The sequence below is a fragment of the Crocodylus siamensis genome, chromosome 2 (genome assembly GCF_052110815.1).
Source record: "Crocodylus siamensis isolate JL-2025a chromosome 2, ASM5211081v1, whole genome shotgun sequence".
Taxonomy (NCBI): domain Eukaryota; kingdom Metazoa; phylum Chordata; order Crocodylia; family Crocodylidae; genus Crocodylus; species Crocodylus siamensis.
The window spans coordinates 87,450,672-87,468,297 of NC_143396.1; the positions used below are offsets into that span (position 1 = coordinate 87,450,672).

Here is a 17,626-nt window from a genome sequence, read left to right on the forward strand (position 1 = left end):
TCCCTGTGCTGAAAAATGGCAGCAGGAGTGTTTTAATTAAAGCTCATCAAATGATCTCTAGTTATAGTGCCCCGCCACCATTTTTCAGCACCAGGACACCGATACACATGATGTTGAAGTCTGCTGGTAACTAGCATGCTCCAGCAGACTTGATTAATTTGGAGCATGGTAATTAGCTGATGTCAGAGCAGCCTCAATTCATGTGTATAGACACTCCCTGTTCCCCAACTCAGAGAGAATTAAGGATCATTTCACTGTCAGACAATGTAGGTGAAAGATCAGATAGTGGTATATAGCTGCTCCACAGCCTTGTGAGCAGCCTCCAGCAGCAGCTTTCAGAAGCAGTGCATCTTTAAAGAGGTTATAGTATGTATTTCTCTCAGAGCCAGCCATGCATGTGAGATGCCATAGGCCTACATTCTCATCTCCTTTCAGAGTCTTGTCAAGATAATTTAAACTGCTCTGTGGAACTCATGAGCTAACTTAGTCTTGGGACCACTACTGTCTTTGGCTCCTGTGCTGTGGATGCCAAAAATCCTCTCTCAGCCTTGAATATCAGCAGATGATTTGTTCCTGCATCTGTCATTACATAAATCAATTTATCCAGTAATCATGTAAATACCACTCAAATACTGGGTAATAGAGTCTGAAATCATTCAGTCACTCATGATCCTATAGAATGTGTTGTTTTTAGATCGTATAAGGAACAGATTTACACAATTGGAGTAATATGTTTCCTGTTGCCTCTTTGAAGAACTTTGTAAGTGACTATACCCCCCTGGACTAAAGAACATCTTCTAGAAGACAATCTTGACTGGCAATATCGAGAGAAAGCAGAGAATACACCACTCCCATACATGTTATAAATCCTTGATAAGAGATGAGGCCAAGAATATCTTTACAATGAAAAAAAAAGAGAGTTGGGGTTTTTTTGGCTGAATTCTCTAAGTCCTTACGCTAAACAGTGTATTACTGTGCCTATATACACACACACACCTTAAATGACCTTTTTCTTAGACAAATAATAGTGTAGAATAGTGTACAGGGTGTACATACACTTATTCACTTGGGTTGGGGGAGGGAAAATGGTGGACACTGATATGGGGAAGAAGGGAGGATTAGGAATACACAGACTCTAAGAGAGAGAGTGAGAGAGGCAGACAGTTGGGGGGCTCTTATGATAGCTAGAGCATATCGTGGGGGTATGCCATAAGCACAGCTTACCATAGCTATTTAGTATGTGACCTTTTAATTCTTATTTGCATGATTCAAATACATTTATTCATGTTAATATTCTTCAGGCTGATGTTAATGGGACAAAAAGTCCCCTCTCAAATGACTCCAACCCATGCCGAAATCTTTCAGTACAGAAGTAAGCCCTACTGGTAAATATTGATGGGTGAATCTTAAAGGGATTCAGTGGTTCTTTTTGGTTAATGCGTATTTAAAGATTACCAGAAGCACCTGCAATTCCTGGGTATATAAAACTGGACTAACGTTGTGTTTTTCAGTGGTTTCCAAAAACAGTAACAAAAGAGTTGGTTAGAATTTTTCTTTTTTAAATTAAAATGTTGTTGTAAGAAAAACTATTTTGATGAAATGGAAATTTTCTATTTTGATGGGTGAAGTGAAAAAGTGTATTTTACACTGAGATAAATGTCATAAATTCTTAATTTAAATGTAGAATTTTGGTTTTTTACTTGATATTTATTTTTTCATTTTTATTATGCCAATTTGACTTTGACACAAACAGGCAACTTGATCTAGGAAAGAAATCAGATGTCTCAATCACCACTAATTAATAGCTGCCCTAGGTAATTATAAAACTAAGGGGATATTAATACTAATACATCATACTGTAATACATTAGTTGTAGGAGCAGTGCATAGTTTATGGATAAAATGAAAAACCATTACTAACATGAAAGAAAATAAAATAATAAAAATATGAAAATTAAAAACTAGAAAATGAAGCAAAATTTTAAACACAAATGAAATAATTTCCAAGGATTCCAGTTTGGGGAAATTCCAAGTCAAATGAATCAATGTATCAAGTCAAATGTATCAAGTCAAATGAAAACAAATTTAAAAATATTGAAATGTCCATGAAATGGAGTTCTAAAATATAACAGCTCTATACTGAGTGTGACTCAAATCATCTTACTGTCACAGCTTCCTCTTTGGAATAGCTTTTTTATCCAGAAACTGTATAACTTCATGCTTGTCTACACAGGGAAAAAAACAGTCCTCTTTTTCCATCTTACACATGAAAATAACTAAAATATGCGATTAATGAATGTGTGATTAAAAGGAAGCTGCTATACTGATTAAGATGATATTCAACTGCCCATATTAGCAAGTTAAGCACATAAAGCTCTAAGCACACTTCAGTAAATTATAGAAGAGAGACTGTGAAGATTTCTGCTATTTTTATCAAGTAGATTTTGTTCAGAAAAAGTTAAGAGTTGTTCTAGCCAAAGATTCTATTCATGGAACTATGTTCTTTTTAATTCTCTTACCTGTTGTATTGTTTCATACTTTTATTAATGAGTCTACTGTATTGTTGTCTGTATTGTTTTAAATACATTCAAATTGTGTGGAATGTTTACAGGAATTATGCTACCAGTTTCTGTGGGCTTTTTTCATTTCGTCTTGTTCTGCTTATTAGCAAAGTCTGGTTATTGCATAGTTTCCTTTGGAAAAAAGGCTATGTAAATAACTTGAATTTACTGTTGCTTTGTTGCAAGGGCCATGCAATGATTTATCAAAAGGCAGTGCATGGCAGCTGGTTGCAAAACTTCCAGCATACTACTCATGGTCAGAATTTCCAGATTCCTTGAAATCTAAGCATTTCAATAAACTTTCAGTAGAATCCTGACTGACTGCTTTCCAGCTTACCTGCTATGCTCCACTAGGAGGTTGTGAGCTAGCATTTCCAAGATTTCCAGTGTCCTGGCTCCTTTAGCCCACCAGGAAGAATATCAGGAAAATCCAAGGTCTGCCTACCATTTCTCCAGGCTGGTTGCAAAGGAATCTGGGGATCTTGGAAGCTGAGGCAGCTAAATGCTGACACTGTAGTAGCAAAATTGAACAGACCCTCTTAACTGAGTCAACAAGAAGCTGGTTAGTTTCAGTGCTGCTACTCAGTGGGCATGTCTACATGAGATGCTTTATTGTGCAGCAGACTAATTTGCTGTGCAGTAAAGAATCACAATCTACACATGCGCAGCAATTAAGGCACAGTAGAGTATTTTTCTGCACTGCTGGATAGTCCTGTAAGATACAAGTGATATCCAGCAGTACAGTAAATTACTGCACTTAAACACATGTATAGATGGTGATGTTTGGATTAGTTTACTCCAGCCCAAATTTAGCTGGAGTATATTCAATTGCACATGTAGACATGCACAATGGTGAACAGGGTGACACATACAATTTAGTTTGTAGCTGCCACTGCTTTAGGATTCCCAGGTGTGCTGCAGTTCAGAGTGGGCACTCAGAGATCCTGGACAGCATAGTTCATATTGGAAACATGCTATCTTGGTGTTTCCATATTAAATACTGGAGGATATTAGTTTCATTAACATTTTCATATTCAGGACAAAAATTTAGGATGAAACCTATTTATGACAATTTGGAAATTTACATGAAGCTAAGATTCTGGTTCCTAGACAGAACTAATATTTCAATGTTTAAATGTAAATAAGCTCTGGCAGCGACCATGTCCAATCTTTTTGTAAGAATAGGTATGTTACATGATGTATAATTATATGTTCATACTAAGCTTTACATATATAGTCTTTACTACATTTTTCTACAGAAAAGCTCATAGTGTAAAGCTAAACCGAATTTAAGACATTTATTACAAATCTTGTCAAGCTATTCTAGGTATTTCTTTATTACCTTTAATTTTTATATAATAAAATCAAGCCATAAGAAAAAAACTACATAAAATGTCAACTTGTACAAAGAAAGTTTGTATCTACTTCCTAGCAAAGGAGTGATGATTTGGCTTTATTTGTTCCAAGCAAATATCTATCATTATCCACAGTGTATTTAATTTTTCTATAGCTCCATTATTTGTGACTACTTACTTAGCCTCAACAAGATATGGATGACTATCAGGGATACACATCCTAAACATTGATTAAAAAGGCTCTTATCTACCTACCACAGTTATCTTCATCAGCCTGATTCCCACAATCATCCACACCATTACAGTGAAGAAGCTGAGGCAAACATCGTGTGATGTTGCCACATGGGAAATATCCAAGGGGGCATGTGACCTCATGTCCAGAATCATGATCTTCCAAAGTGCCACGAACAACTAATAAAAACAAAAAAGAGAATACATTTCTTTAAAAAGAGGCTTTGAACATTTCAGAATAGTTAAGTAATGCTGATAGCTGAATTGTTAGGTTGCTTTTGAATGTGAATATCCATGTTACTACATATACCTTTTTTTGCTTTGTGCTTAAACATCACCCTGACAATGTAGGAGGAACCATTACTTTAGCTTAACTCCATTATGATAATGAATGTGATTGCTTAAAACAGTAAGTGGGTAGTAAACCTGTAAAGCAAAGGAAAGTATTTAGAAGTAGTTACAGATAGAGAGGAAAAGCAGAATTTCTTTAGCTAAACCTAATTATATTAATGAATTAGGCCATTTAAAAAGGAAAAGGATCATTATTACCTGTGGAACAGAGGTAACAGAAAGAAGTTAACAGAGGGAGCAGTTCAGTTATAATGAGCCATAAAACCATTGCCTGTATTAAGTCCTAGGTTTTAGATGTCCAGTAAAGTTATGAATTTTGGACCAGGTCCATCTCCCCATTCTATTAACATAATGCAGCTAAATAAAAATAATTGTTCTAACTGGTATTTAACTTAGACTGTACATGCTGTTTTTACAGATCTGAAGAATGTCATCTTGGCCAAGTACAGACACTCAAAAAGCCCAAAGCTGAATTGATTCAATCTTCACAGGTTAATCTAAGCTGTGTAGATCGAACTAATAAGGAAATGAACAGATATTCATTTTTGATTATGGAAATACAGCCACATGCCTGCAGTGGCTCAAGCCAGAAGCCAGGGGGCACTACAGCATCCTTCCATGCTTGGCTGGAACAGACAGTTTGGGCCAGAGGTAGCCCACCTACCCTGCAAGGCAGGGGAGGGAGGAGGGCTGTTTTGGGGGAGGTGCAAAGCATTCTGGGATGCTCGAGGACTGCAAGTTAACTTGAATCTGGAGGGGAGCTGGCACAGAAGTTCAATAAACTGATTTAACCTAAATTGGTTAGGTCTGATACTACATCTGTCCAGGTTTATCTTAGACTAGTTTTGGCCATTCTGAAAGCAGTGTATATGCACTGAACTTTTGCTGTGTTAAAGATTTGAACTGGTTTCTGATCACTTATACCAGCTTGTGCAACTTCTTTCCCTAGCCTTTGTGCCCAAAATTTTGACTCTCTAGCTATGTAGTTGGTTCAATAAAATACATTATTAACAATCTCATTTCTTGCATATTCTCTGGACAGCAACACTACTGAAACTTAGCAGAAACCTTCTGCACATCACAAGGTAATTAAAAATCACTGCTATTACGGGTGTACTAATAGAAGTTTTGGGGGCCGATACTGACAGCCGATATTTAAGGAGGCAAATTGGCCAATACTGATCTGATATCTGATACAGCTGCCTCCAGGCGGTAAGTCTGTTGTGATGGAAAGGGAAGGGGGAGAGAAGAGGTGTGGGGTGCAGATCAATGCCTCCCACAATGAGGTAGGAAGGGAGGGGGCAAGCACTGCATGGGGACAGGATGGAGGAACAGCTTGCAGGGGGAGGTGGCTCCTGCCACTGCTTGTACCCCATGAGGCATAGGGACTGTGCACCCCCCAGACATGTGCAGGGCTGGCTGGAGCTGGCTCTGCACAGGGTGGGCTCAGAGTGGGCACTGGCAGTGCTAGGGGAGGCTGCAGCCCCCCCAAATTCTGCCACAGCTCCACTCCCAGCACCGCCACTGCTGCCAGCTGCCTGGCACAGCCTTGGCTCTTCCCAGTGCATGGGTGAAGGCAGAACATGGAGCTGGGCTGTGCCTGGCAGTGTGGGGCTGGGAGCGGAGCTGCGGTGAAATCTGGGGTGGCTGCAGTCCCCCTCAACACTGCTGGTGCCTGCTTCAAGCCTAGCCCCCACCAAAAAGAGCTGTGCAGTGCTGGCTCCAGCTTGCCACCCCCCAACCCTGTGCACATCCAGGGGCATACTCTCCCATGCCCTCCCAGGGTACAAGCAGGGACAGGAGCCACCCCGCCCCCACGAGCCTCACCTCCATCCTGGGCCCCTGCTCCTCACCGTGAGGGTGTCGATCTGCCCCCCTTCCCTTCCCACATCCCTTCTGACTTACCAGCTGGAGGAAGCTCTCCACGCTGCTGGATCTGTGCTGTGTTGCATTGCAGCTGCGTGCAGCACAGGCATTAGTTGGCCAAATTATTAGCTCCATCGGGCCAATAGCCAATACAGCAAATTTTCTCTATATTGGACCAATGTATGTAGGTGGGGTAATTTTTTGTCCTTAAATACTAGAAATATGCTTCAAACACTAGAATGAGCAAGACAGAAAATGTTTTGGAGCCACTATCTAGAAGGATGGTCTCTTTTGTTGAAAATATTAGGGATCTATCTAAATTGCTGTTTGGCAGATTTAACAGAACTTTTGAAAAAAGTATGTTGTCTGCAATTGCCACAGTTGCTGGGAAGTCTGGAATAGGCCACAATTTCCTGTGAAATCAATCAAAAAAAGCAAGGCAGTAGTGAGATAGACTGAGTGAAGGTGCCCTCTGCCAATCAGCATTGAGGGGTATGGCTGCCAGGGCCCCTCTGCCACGAAATTGGCACGGAGAGCAGCCTGTGAAAAATGCACTGTCTCACTGTGACTTAGGTAGGTCCCTAAAAATAATGTTGGTGAAGTGGTATCAATTGGATATAAAAGCTGCCTGCAACAGCTAAGTACTGGGTAAGAAAGTTGAAGGGCAGCATTTGCCTGGTAGATATTGGGGTCTCCAATCCCAACTCTACATCTTGGCTGTTACGCTGTCATCTTGCAGCTTCAAAGAACAATTGCCATGTTGGCTTCTGGTGCCGCGAGTATTGAGTAATTGCCACAGATACATCCAGCTATTTCCATGTGCCTAAACTCAGTAAAGCAGCTGGCAAACCAGCTCAAGTGGAGGACTATTGGAAGACTGCCACTTACAACTGAATCCTGGAGAAAAGCAAGGAGAGTTTTACATTTTCATTTATCAGAAGAGGGCAAGCTGTGCTTCTGTATATTTCTCTTTATTTTGACCTCCAGGAAAGAGGACAGATTTAAAGAGGCAAAAGGATTATAATTAGTAGTGGTAGGATAACATGAAGAAAAATAAAAATCAACTGAGCTTCATGAAAATATCCGTAAGAATAAGATGAATACAATTGTTAAAAATTGAGATGCAAGGCTTTTTTTGTGATTTTTTAAATTGTACCAACCGCATAGTTGGGAGATGTGTCGGACAAAATTTTGGGGATTGGGTGCTCTTCCTCAGGTCTGCAGGAGAAACAGACATGGTTTGACCTAAATGTCAAAGAAAAGATTCCACTGCAAATGCAAGCACTTTAATGTTAAAAATAGTTTTCAGAGGAAGTGATGTAACCTGTAAGGAATATATGGTTGCACGAGTTTTAACTGAGGGCACAATTTGAGCTATATTAAATTAGTGCCACAGTTAAGGTTAGTTGTACCTGTGATCTCTACTTTCCATAGGCACTTTTTCAAAGTGTCAGGATTCCAGATGCACTTTTCCCAAGGTGAAACTCCAGGGGTTACGGTTCTACAGGATCCCCAATTCCCATTGTCACAGTTAAAAGTGAGAAGTTCCTTCATAATCCCCAAAAGTATTGATTAGATGAAAGATTATCACCTTCCTTTCTGTGGAATCCTGCATTTCTGCCACTTGGATTGAGTCCTGGTGTGGACTTCCCTTTTACATTTCCAACCATAAGTTAAATGACACAAGGTCAAATTGCATTTGGGGCTTGAAATAGCTTCTGGTGACTCGAGTTAAATAATTTTAAAAAGCTCTTTCCAAAAAGAACGTACCCAAAAAGTTCACAGGAAATAGCAATAAAAGGTTAACAACTAAAAACTTTGGCCCTGAGTCTTATCTAAAGCTTATAAACATCTCTCCCAGTTTTCTGCAAATGGGACTAGTGAGACCCATCCTACAAAACCTCCATATTTAATTTTAAATGTATACTTTCAAAACAAAAATCACCACATTTTCATTACAGTTAGCATTTCCTCAGCAGATATTGCTCATTTGTTGTCATAAAGAATGGCCGTTTAATCATATTACACTAGGATCTTAGAGTATTTGAAATGCTGTGCATCAACTCTACCAGCGCCAAGAGCGTACTCCTTTCTCAGCATACTGCAGCCTTCAAAACATTGACCATTTAGCCAGACTACTTGCATAACATAACAAATAAATCTTTGATCCATCTTTTCCTGTATAGCATGATTTATTCCTTTTTGCAGTTGCATTTGTTTTTAAATTTTACTCCGGGTTTATGAATAAACATTTTGAAAAGGAATTTCAGTACTTAGGACTATAAAAGTGTTTCTGAAAAATTTGATCCAAATCCTTTGTCTTATGGTGGGTATAAAGTCAATTGTCCACACATTTAAAGGGAAGCAGGAGCTGATATTCCAGATTAGGCAAAGTTTTCCAGCACCCTGAGTTGAAAGCAGGTTGGAGGCGGGGCATGATCAAGAAAATAGCAGGGGTACTAGGACCCAGCCACCATTGTCACTTGTCTCCATGGCCACATGGAAAGAGTACGTAGAGCTAGATGTCTCTGAAGCCACATATCCATGGGCCATATCTGGCCTGCAGGCTGTAGGCTGCCAATCCCTGCTTCAGAGCATACAACAGGTGTTGTACTATAACATGTCTGCAGGCAATACAAGATCACTAAATCACCCTAACTGTAACCTGAATAAAGCACAATTAAAATTGGAGCATTGCTACAGGCTCATGTGTTCTTAACAACTGTACTGTATCAGGTTTTATAGCCATCCTTGGAATTCCATACAATCATTACATTTGTCTATACCTTTAGAATGAAGGCAGCATTCATAGCTTTGAACTTTGAAACTGGCAATTTTCTCCTGCCAGAACTAAACAGATCTGAAAGTCCAATATTTTTTTCCTTCAATATGCATAGAATTCACATTGCTATCAGAGTAGCCCTGGGAAAAATCTAGAAACAAAATATTGGTGCTGACATTTATTATATGGATCTGAAGGAATAATTCTTCCCTCATATGGGGCTGTCAAACTTATTACCCAACATTTAAAATGCAGTTTGCTTTGGGTTCCTATTTCCTTGATCTGTACAGATAGTCTTACATTTGGTTTGTGGCTGTCCCCATTAGTGTTTTATTCATAGGGTAAGTTCACTGTTAACTGGTTGTTCACCAATTCCGTCTACTGCTTTAGGTTGAGATTCAAGATGTCTGGTCCACTTTAACAGCAACTATTAGGGGGGGAAATCCCTGTTTGCCCTCAGCTTAGGGGTGTGTGTGTGTCTGTGTAATTTAGCAACCAGACAAAAATTCAAGTACTTCTAGTGCCCAAGGGGTCAGTCAGGGAAAAGGTATTAATGCAATGAGGGCGTCAGATTTTCACTCAATTGGCCATTTTTGGAGCTGTTTGCAGCTGTGCACTTGTGTTCGGTCACAGCTATAAACTGCTTTCTGTGGCTAGACTGGGTGAAAATGGTCACTTGTCTGCACCCCAAGGCTAAATACAGGCAGTCAAAAAGCCTGAAGCTGAGTCAATTCAATCAGGACAAACTAGTCTAAGCTGTGTAGATTGAACCGATAAGGAAGTGAAAAGACAATCACTTTTGATTCTGGAAATCTAGCCATATGCCTGCAGTGGCTCAGGCCAGAAGCCAGGGGGCACTAAAGCATGCCTCTGCTTAGCTGGAGCAGACAGCTTGGGCCAAGGCTAGCCAGCCCACGCTGCAAGGAGGGGCTTTCAGGGGAGGTGCAAAGCATTCTGGGATGCAAGGGGAATGTGAATTAGTGTGAATGGTGCTTCCCAGCCTGACCCTCAATGTGCAATGGAGGGGCTGGTTGGGGCATGAGGGTGTTTCCATGCAGGGCTAGCCAGCAGGCAGCCCTCTGCACTGAAGCACCCTTGTGCCCCAGCCAGCTGGGTCAGCGTCTATACAAGTGCTGCTATGCACAAAAACTTCAGAGAGATAGTACTTATATTTACTAGTACTAACTTGCTGCCGAGTTTAAAGTTTCCTATGGCCCAATATAGCTGTACATGTAGAGGCCAAGATGTTTCCTGCAGGGCTAATTAGACAGCTACATAGTAAAATGTCTTGTGTAGATGTGCCCAGTAAGTTTAAATACCTATAGCCCCTAATGTTTTGCCCAGCAGAGCAGCTTGGTGTCCATCCACAAGCAAGTATGCAGTCAAGGGTGTACAACCTGTAAATTTTATTTAAAAAGTTATGAAATAACGGAAGTACACAGGCTCCTTAAACAAACAGGAAATTCAGTTAAACTTAGGATACAAACATTATAAGAAAATGTAGAGTTGGTGTGCCAAAACAACCTAACTCTGCCCTGTAAATGACATTGGGAAGGGAAAAATATATGCCTTTAAAAATCATTTTCTCTCTTTTCTGGGACTGCAAGCACTAAAATATATCTTAACCAGAATCAGTATTACAGGTTGTTTCTCATTTAGAGTTCACCCAGGATAAAGCAGTTAAGGAGCCAGAAATGTGTATTTCCATATCTTAGCCTAAATTTCTTTTAAAGTTAAACTATAAATTCCCTAGAATTATATAAAGGCATGATTTTGGAATAATTACAATATTAATACAATGTATTGGCCCTACTTATCTCTATTCTCAGACTTATTTCAGTTTTTATCTGGGACTGATTAGATATATTTTAAATATGTTATAGTTCACTTAGAGATATATAACCAGCATTACTATTGCACTGCCTACATTTAATTTTTCATGTGTGTATGAAGCCATTAAGTTAACTGTTTTTGATTACTACATTATATCTAGTGTGGGATGGTTCCATACTGATGTTTCAAAGAAAAAGGAGAAAACGTATTTAATATAGTTTTATGTTAATTAAATTAGGGTTTTTAATGCTTTCACATACATATACATATATGTGTGAATCTTCCAAGCTACCTTGATTTGTTTTACTGGTTGTTTCTCATTCACAGATTATCCAAGATAGAGCAGATGATCTTTGCTCGTTACTCCTATGCCAAAACTAGAAACATTACATCCTACAACAACCACAACAAAGCATCATCAGCAATCTAATTCAAGTAACATCCTGAAGTTCAGATATGTAAAATATGAATGAAGCCATTCTGAACTCAATAACATGTGAAATTGGGCTTGGTTTGCATACGCTACTTATAATCAACAGAGATGGCCAGGTTTTCTGAGGTGGCTTCAAATATTTCCCACAAGCTTTGTGAATGCAACTGGATGTAGTCCTAAAGCCTCAATGCAAGGAACACAATTAAGTAGACAGAAGGAAGAATGGAAAATATGCTAAAGACACTACAGAATGAGATTCATGGGTATCTAGATGCACAAGTAGAAATGAAAAAAAAAGGTCAAGCAAGAAAAGTTACTTAGGGCCCTAGCTCAAGGACAAGAAGTTTGAATTTGATGAGGAAAGTAAATGCAGAATCAGTCTAAAACTTAGGTTTTTACGTAGCACTTTTCTCTCACATATTTCCAAGTAAAGAATAGAGAGCAATAAGATTATATAAATGCTATTCAGATTAGCCATCATGTTGCTCCATGTTTCATGCAATTCAGTGATGAACCTGCACAGGGAATTTTTTTAAATATACAATATCCATAGTAAATGAGAGCTTTCCTTGCTACCTTTCCCTGCAAAAACCAGATTATGGCACAAAATTTACCACAAGGACAAAGGACAGAAGAAAGACAGTTTGTGCTTTCCTTATCCAGAGGTAGCTGGGAATCATCACCTACTGGAGGGATAGCATAGCCCTTAGCCTTGCTGTAGTGGGTAGAGCCACTAGAGTATAAAAACACCTTTGCAGCACCTTCCTAAGGTCCCCATTTTCAGAACTCCTATGTAAAGAAAATTAAAAGAATTCTGATCAGGCCATAAGGAGGATGAACCTGAGAACTTAGGAAGTATATGTTACAGGAGTTAACTAAAAAACTCCTTTACTTTTGCTAGTTTTGGCCATTCAGCAAGAAATGACTAGGACTATTTTCATATTGCAACCTCACGTTCCAAGTCTTGGGGTACATACAGACATTTGGGGAGGTTAGATGACATTAAAAGTGATCTTAGTTCACTCAGGTGTGGATCTTACTATTAGAGCCCTAGTTAGGTCCATCTAAGTATGAACTGTACAGAAGTTCCAGGAGGGTTAGACTGATTTAAAAATGGCTGACCCGATCCAAGTTAACACCGTTTCCAAGGTAGTCTAACTTAGTGTGCAGACAGAAGTGCAGCTCCCAGCTGTAACTCAGAATGATTTCTGAGTTATGTTATCCCAGACCAAACAGAAGTTCACTGTTGGTGCCAGGGAGGAGGGGAATCTAGCTGTGGGCTGGGAGCCTGTAGCCAGGTTCCCATAGCAATGGCCACAGCTCTGTCAGTGCATGCTGTTTTCAGAATGGGTGGGGGAAAAGACAGGACAGGGAACTTGTTCTTGGGGCTCCCCAGCCAATGCTGAAGGGGCGGGGGTTGGTGTATTGGAGCCTCCCCCACCCCACCCTTCAACACTGGCTGGGGAGGCCCAAGAATAAGCTCCTGCCCCCAAACCAAAGTCTCTCAAATCCCTTTCCCCCTTCCCACTCTGAAAACAACAGGCTGGCAGGCAGCATAGACACAAGTTACAGAAGATGTTATATTTTGAAATGTCTTCATCAGATACCCCATGCAATAAGGGGTCAGATTTTCACCCAATCAGCCATTTTTGAAGCTGTTTGCAGCTTGTGATTAGTCACAGCTATAAACTGCTTTCTCTGGCCAGAGCAGGTGAAAACTGTCACTCCTGTTTGCACCTTTAGATTGGGCTGGCCATTTTTAGACCGATCTAACTTTCCCGAAGTTCTGTCCAGTTCCCACAACAGGACCAGGGCTGGGAAAATCCAGTTATTGGCCCCAGCCCTGGGGCTGCATTTTTCCTACACACCCCCTTGGCACTAGGCTATTTTTAGCCCGCCCCCCTCAGCACTTCCCGCCCCCCCATGCCCACAGATTTACCAGCCCCACCTCCCACAACCCCACAAAACCCCCATCCAGCAGCCTGCTCCTGGTGCTGGTTTCATTAGCATTCACCAATGCCAGGAGCTAGAGAAGCAAATCCCATTGTGAAGAGGAAGGAGAGGATGCGGGGGATTAAGATAGGCTCACCAGGTGGGGAATGGGGTTTGGGGCTAAAAATAGGCCCTGATCCCATAAGGTGGGAGAGAGCACCCCCCAAACCTCCCTATAGACCCTGCCTGCTCCCCTGATCACACTAACCCCCTCAGACCTCAGCAATCCCTCATGGAAGCCTTCTGCCCATCCAATCCCCACCACAGATGCCACCCTCTCCTCATCCCCTTGCAGATGATGTTGAACTCCCACTAACCCCCCTGAATCCCTCTCATGGAGGCTGCCTATTCTCCAATCCCCCTGGAGACACCCCAATCACTGACCTAGAGCCTGTTTTCCCTCAGTCTCCCCAGTCCCTCACTTCGCTAGCATCCTATCCTGACTTACTTCAGATACATGGCCATTTTTAACTTGATGTGACCTTCCCCCAACTTCCCTGAATGTCTGTACCCAGCCCTTAGAGTAATATCCTAAAGATGCTTTATGTGCGGCTTCTATTGTTGTCTTCCCTTTCTTGTGAGCTAAAGGACCAATAAGTTAACAATTGCTTGTCACTTTATGAAGTCAATAAATATTAGATCAAACTATGAGATGCAAAATAATAGGGCTGATTAGGGAGAATTACAAGCAATGAAATTAATCAAGATAGTATGATTCACCAGCTGGTACTGGTTAGTCACATCCATTTGAATTGTGCCTTTAGGATCATTTTAAGGCCCACCAAAATAGCAGGGAAAAACCATCTTTAAATTCTTCTAGCTTTACCAAATAAAATCTCTCTGGCACTAGGCTACCTGGCCTTTGTCTGGCTGTGCCCCTCCAGTGCCAGGCCCTTGGCCCCTGTCTGCTATGCCTTGCACTCACTGCCCAGGACAAGCTTGCTAACTACTCAAGCCTTAAGCCTGCTCCAAGCAGGGCACATGGCAATTGCATACCTCCAGTAAGCACTAATGGGACCTCTGTACCTCCCTTTACAGCCCCATCCCAAACCTCTGGTTCAAATAGCAACATAAACATACGCCCCTGGGCTATAACATAACAACATCAATGGAGGCAACACTCTGCTCCTTTAAAAGGACAAATTTCTACCCTAGTATAGCATGCCTCCTAGCCCTGCATGGGCCCCTGGAGCTTTCTTATTCTTGTAGGCAGCAAAACAGACCACCAAATGCCCCATGGTATCTGTCCCATGCAGAAGCCCTTTCCCCAGGCAATGACCAGAGACAGAACCCCTATTAACTCCGCCTTGGGCTTATATGCTCCCAGGGCCCTGCTTCCCTCTGGTCAGCTGACTGCCTGCAGGTGCTGGCTAATTATTGCATTAGCCTGTTGCTCAGAGGACCAGCAGCTGTAGTGCCCTGCCTACCTTGCAGGGCTCCCTGGCTGGACTTCTTTCTACTCTTACAGGAGCAGGCTCATATTAGTGCCCTGCAACAAATAAATCCATGCTGGCTGCTCACGATCAGCCTTTCCCCCTCCAGGTGCTTATGGACTGACTTCTTTATAACTTTTTCCAATATCTTCCCAGGTATAGAAGTCATATTGATCAGTTTATAATTTCTTGTACTCCCTCTTCTACCTTTTAAAAATATGGGCGCTATGCTGGCTCTTTTCCAGTCATCTGGAACCTTGCTCATCTCCCACAACACTACCAATATTATTGCCACTGGCTCCAAGATCCCTTCTGCCAGTTTCTGCAGCACCCTGAGAAGGTTATCAGACCATCAGATGATATTTCCATAAAAAACATTACTTAAAAATTTATGTCAATGAAAATGGAAATTATGATTTCTGCAGCCAAACTGGGAACAGAAAAAGGTACTAAAATAAATTTAAAGAATTAATTATTTGGTGCAAATGATTTGGGTATCTTTATGATTTCATCTATGTAACTGAGACCAACTGGTGGCTTGGATATTCAACAGTTCTGTCCCATCCTTTAAAATATGTTGTACTAACATATATTAGCAGCATAAGGCACATTTAGGTTTTATTTTTGTTCCAAATAATAAACTAGCTGTAAATTACTTAAACTATAATTCATATTTTGCAAGTTTGATTACTTAACTAATCAGCAATTTTGTTAAGCAATGTACCTACTTAACTAATGGGCACAGCATTTAGAGATAGTAAAGTTCATTAAATGGTCTTTGCAAATTTGAACATGTAATATGGAGCTAAAAACAAGTTCTGGATGTATTTGTTTTAATGACTGCATTGTAGCACAGTAACAAATATATATGTAATGCCTGATTGGGTATAATCAACAAAACAGCCCTTGATCCTGAATTTGCTTATCTATTTTGCAGTCATCTAATCTGGTTGAATTGGAGTGATTTCTGATACATAGCAGCATAAGTGGGACGTGTGTCTCCCAATCCATGCATTTATTAGCAGCTACCCCCATATACATAGGTTATTCATTGAAATAATTGTGTATTTTTTATTGTGTGAAATAGCATGTTTACATACCTTCCAGTGTTAATGACACTAATATGACTATTTCTTATTATGAACAAGTTATAAAAGTACTGGAAAATAATCCACAATAAACTGGATTTACAGCTAAACATACTTATGCCAGTGGCTTCTCAGATGGAAAGTCTTTAGTACTCAACTCTTAAGCCTTTGCATTTCCTGAGTACAGGAAAACTTACACACGCTGTACTAGAAATGTGCAAAGGGACTAATCTCTTCAAAGCCTTGACAAATTGCTTGTTTTTAATGAACTTTTTTTCTCAACAATTGCTGAAATAAAAATATCATTAATTTAATTTTTCATCCACTATTTTTTGGCCAATACAAAAAGAAAAGCCAAGGTTAAGATAGAGTACCAAGTAAAACTTCCATATCATTTCTCTGTATTTCTATTTTTTTATCTTTGCTAGGTTTTAACTTTTTGATAATACCATGTAATTTGGTGAGACAAGATGTGGTAAAATTTTTCTGTTGAAATGCTTTTTTTTGATGAAAGCTTTTGGGACTCAATGGAAATTATTCACCCAAATTAAATAATATTCAATTTCTATTAGAAAATATATCACAACCTTTTTGTTCACTTAACCTGAAAATTATTTGAAAATTTTGTGCAAAATAAAATTACTTGTGCTGAAAATGTTTTGTAGCATTTGTGAATACTTTGTTTAAAAGTTCTAGGTATGGTAAACGGAAGTGCTGATTTGAAAATTATATTTATATTCAGGCATTAGTCATCTGATGTGGGTTGTGGTCACTTTTTATTCTTGCTATATGGAAAGGTCTGAAGCAATTGACTCCAGTGCTTTCTGTTACAGTTAGTAAAGAGCAGGACTGTTCAACTGTGAGTAGCCAGAAGCCACAGATTCCCTGGTCACATGCTCATGGGCCCATGCTAGGTTGTATGGCTCCCCCCATGCCACACCACATGGACCCCTTTTGGCACATGGTGGGTGATCCCTGCTGCACCGCATTGGCACCTCTGCACCTTGAAAGGTCCCCAGGTTTGCCCAAGTCCTCTAGCCTTCAGTTCCTTCAGTCCCACAAGTTACATTGTCCTTAGCAATGGTGGCAAGCAGAAGAAACTAGAGGACAGAGGAGGTGCCCAGAGACTCTGGTGTCATCAGCAAGACAGCAATGGGGAGAGAAGTGCACAGACTGAGAACCAGGGGGTTGCAGCTTAAGCCCTTTGCGGGGCAGATACCACCCAAAAGCCACCAATTGGACAGCCCTGCTGTAGAGTATTTAGGGGCTGAGGAGTGGTCATAGAAAGCTCATAAGGCAGAAATGACATCCAGGCTTGCTAGGAATGTGATAGAACCTAACTGAATGCATGCTCTTACTCTTTTTAATTAAGAGAGTAAAATGTACAAATCTGAGACACATGCATGAAATAAATATGCTTCATCTTGTACAAGATAATAGAAACACTTCATAGGTCATTTATACAATGTGTCACCCTAAAGTACTTTCTGAATCCTCCTAAGAAACCCAATGACTTAGAGATTGATTTAGGTACTCTTCTTACATAAGAAATCTAGGTTATTCATCAAGAGACAGAAACCACAAGACTTAGCAGCCAAATATACAGCTTGAATAATGAATTTTGAATATCAGTAATTGAAGAAGCACTTCATGAATAAAATATAATGGTAAGTTCTTAATTGCCAAAAAACACAAATATCAA

At 40.3% G+C, this 17,626-nt stretch overlaps 1 protein-coding gene across 1 annotated transcript in view; it reads right to left on the bottom strand.

The window, feature by feature from the left end:
- The window catches only part of RXFP1 (relaxin family peptide receptor 1), a 101,040-nt gene that overhangs the window by 71,183 nt on the left and 12,231 nt on the right, over positions 1 to 17,626 (bottom strand). The window contains exon 2 of the mRNA XM_090036291.1: positions 4,171 to 4,326. Within this exon, the coding sequence (XP_089892417.1) occupies positions 4,171 to 4,326 (156 nt within the window). The remainder of the gene's footprint in view (positions 1 to 4,170; positions 4,327 to 17,626) is intronic.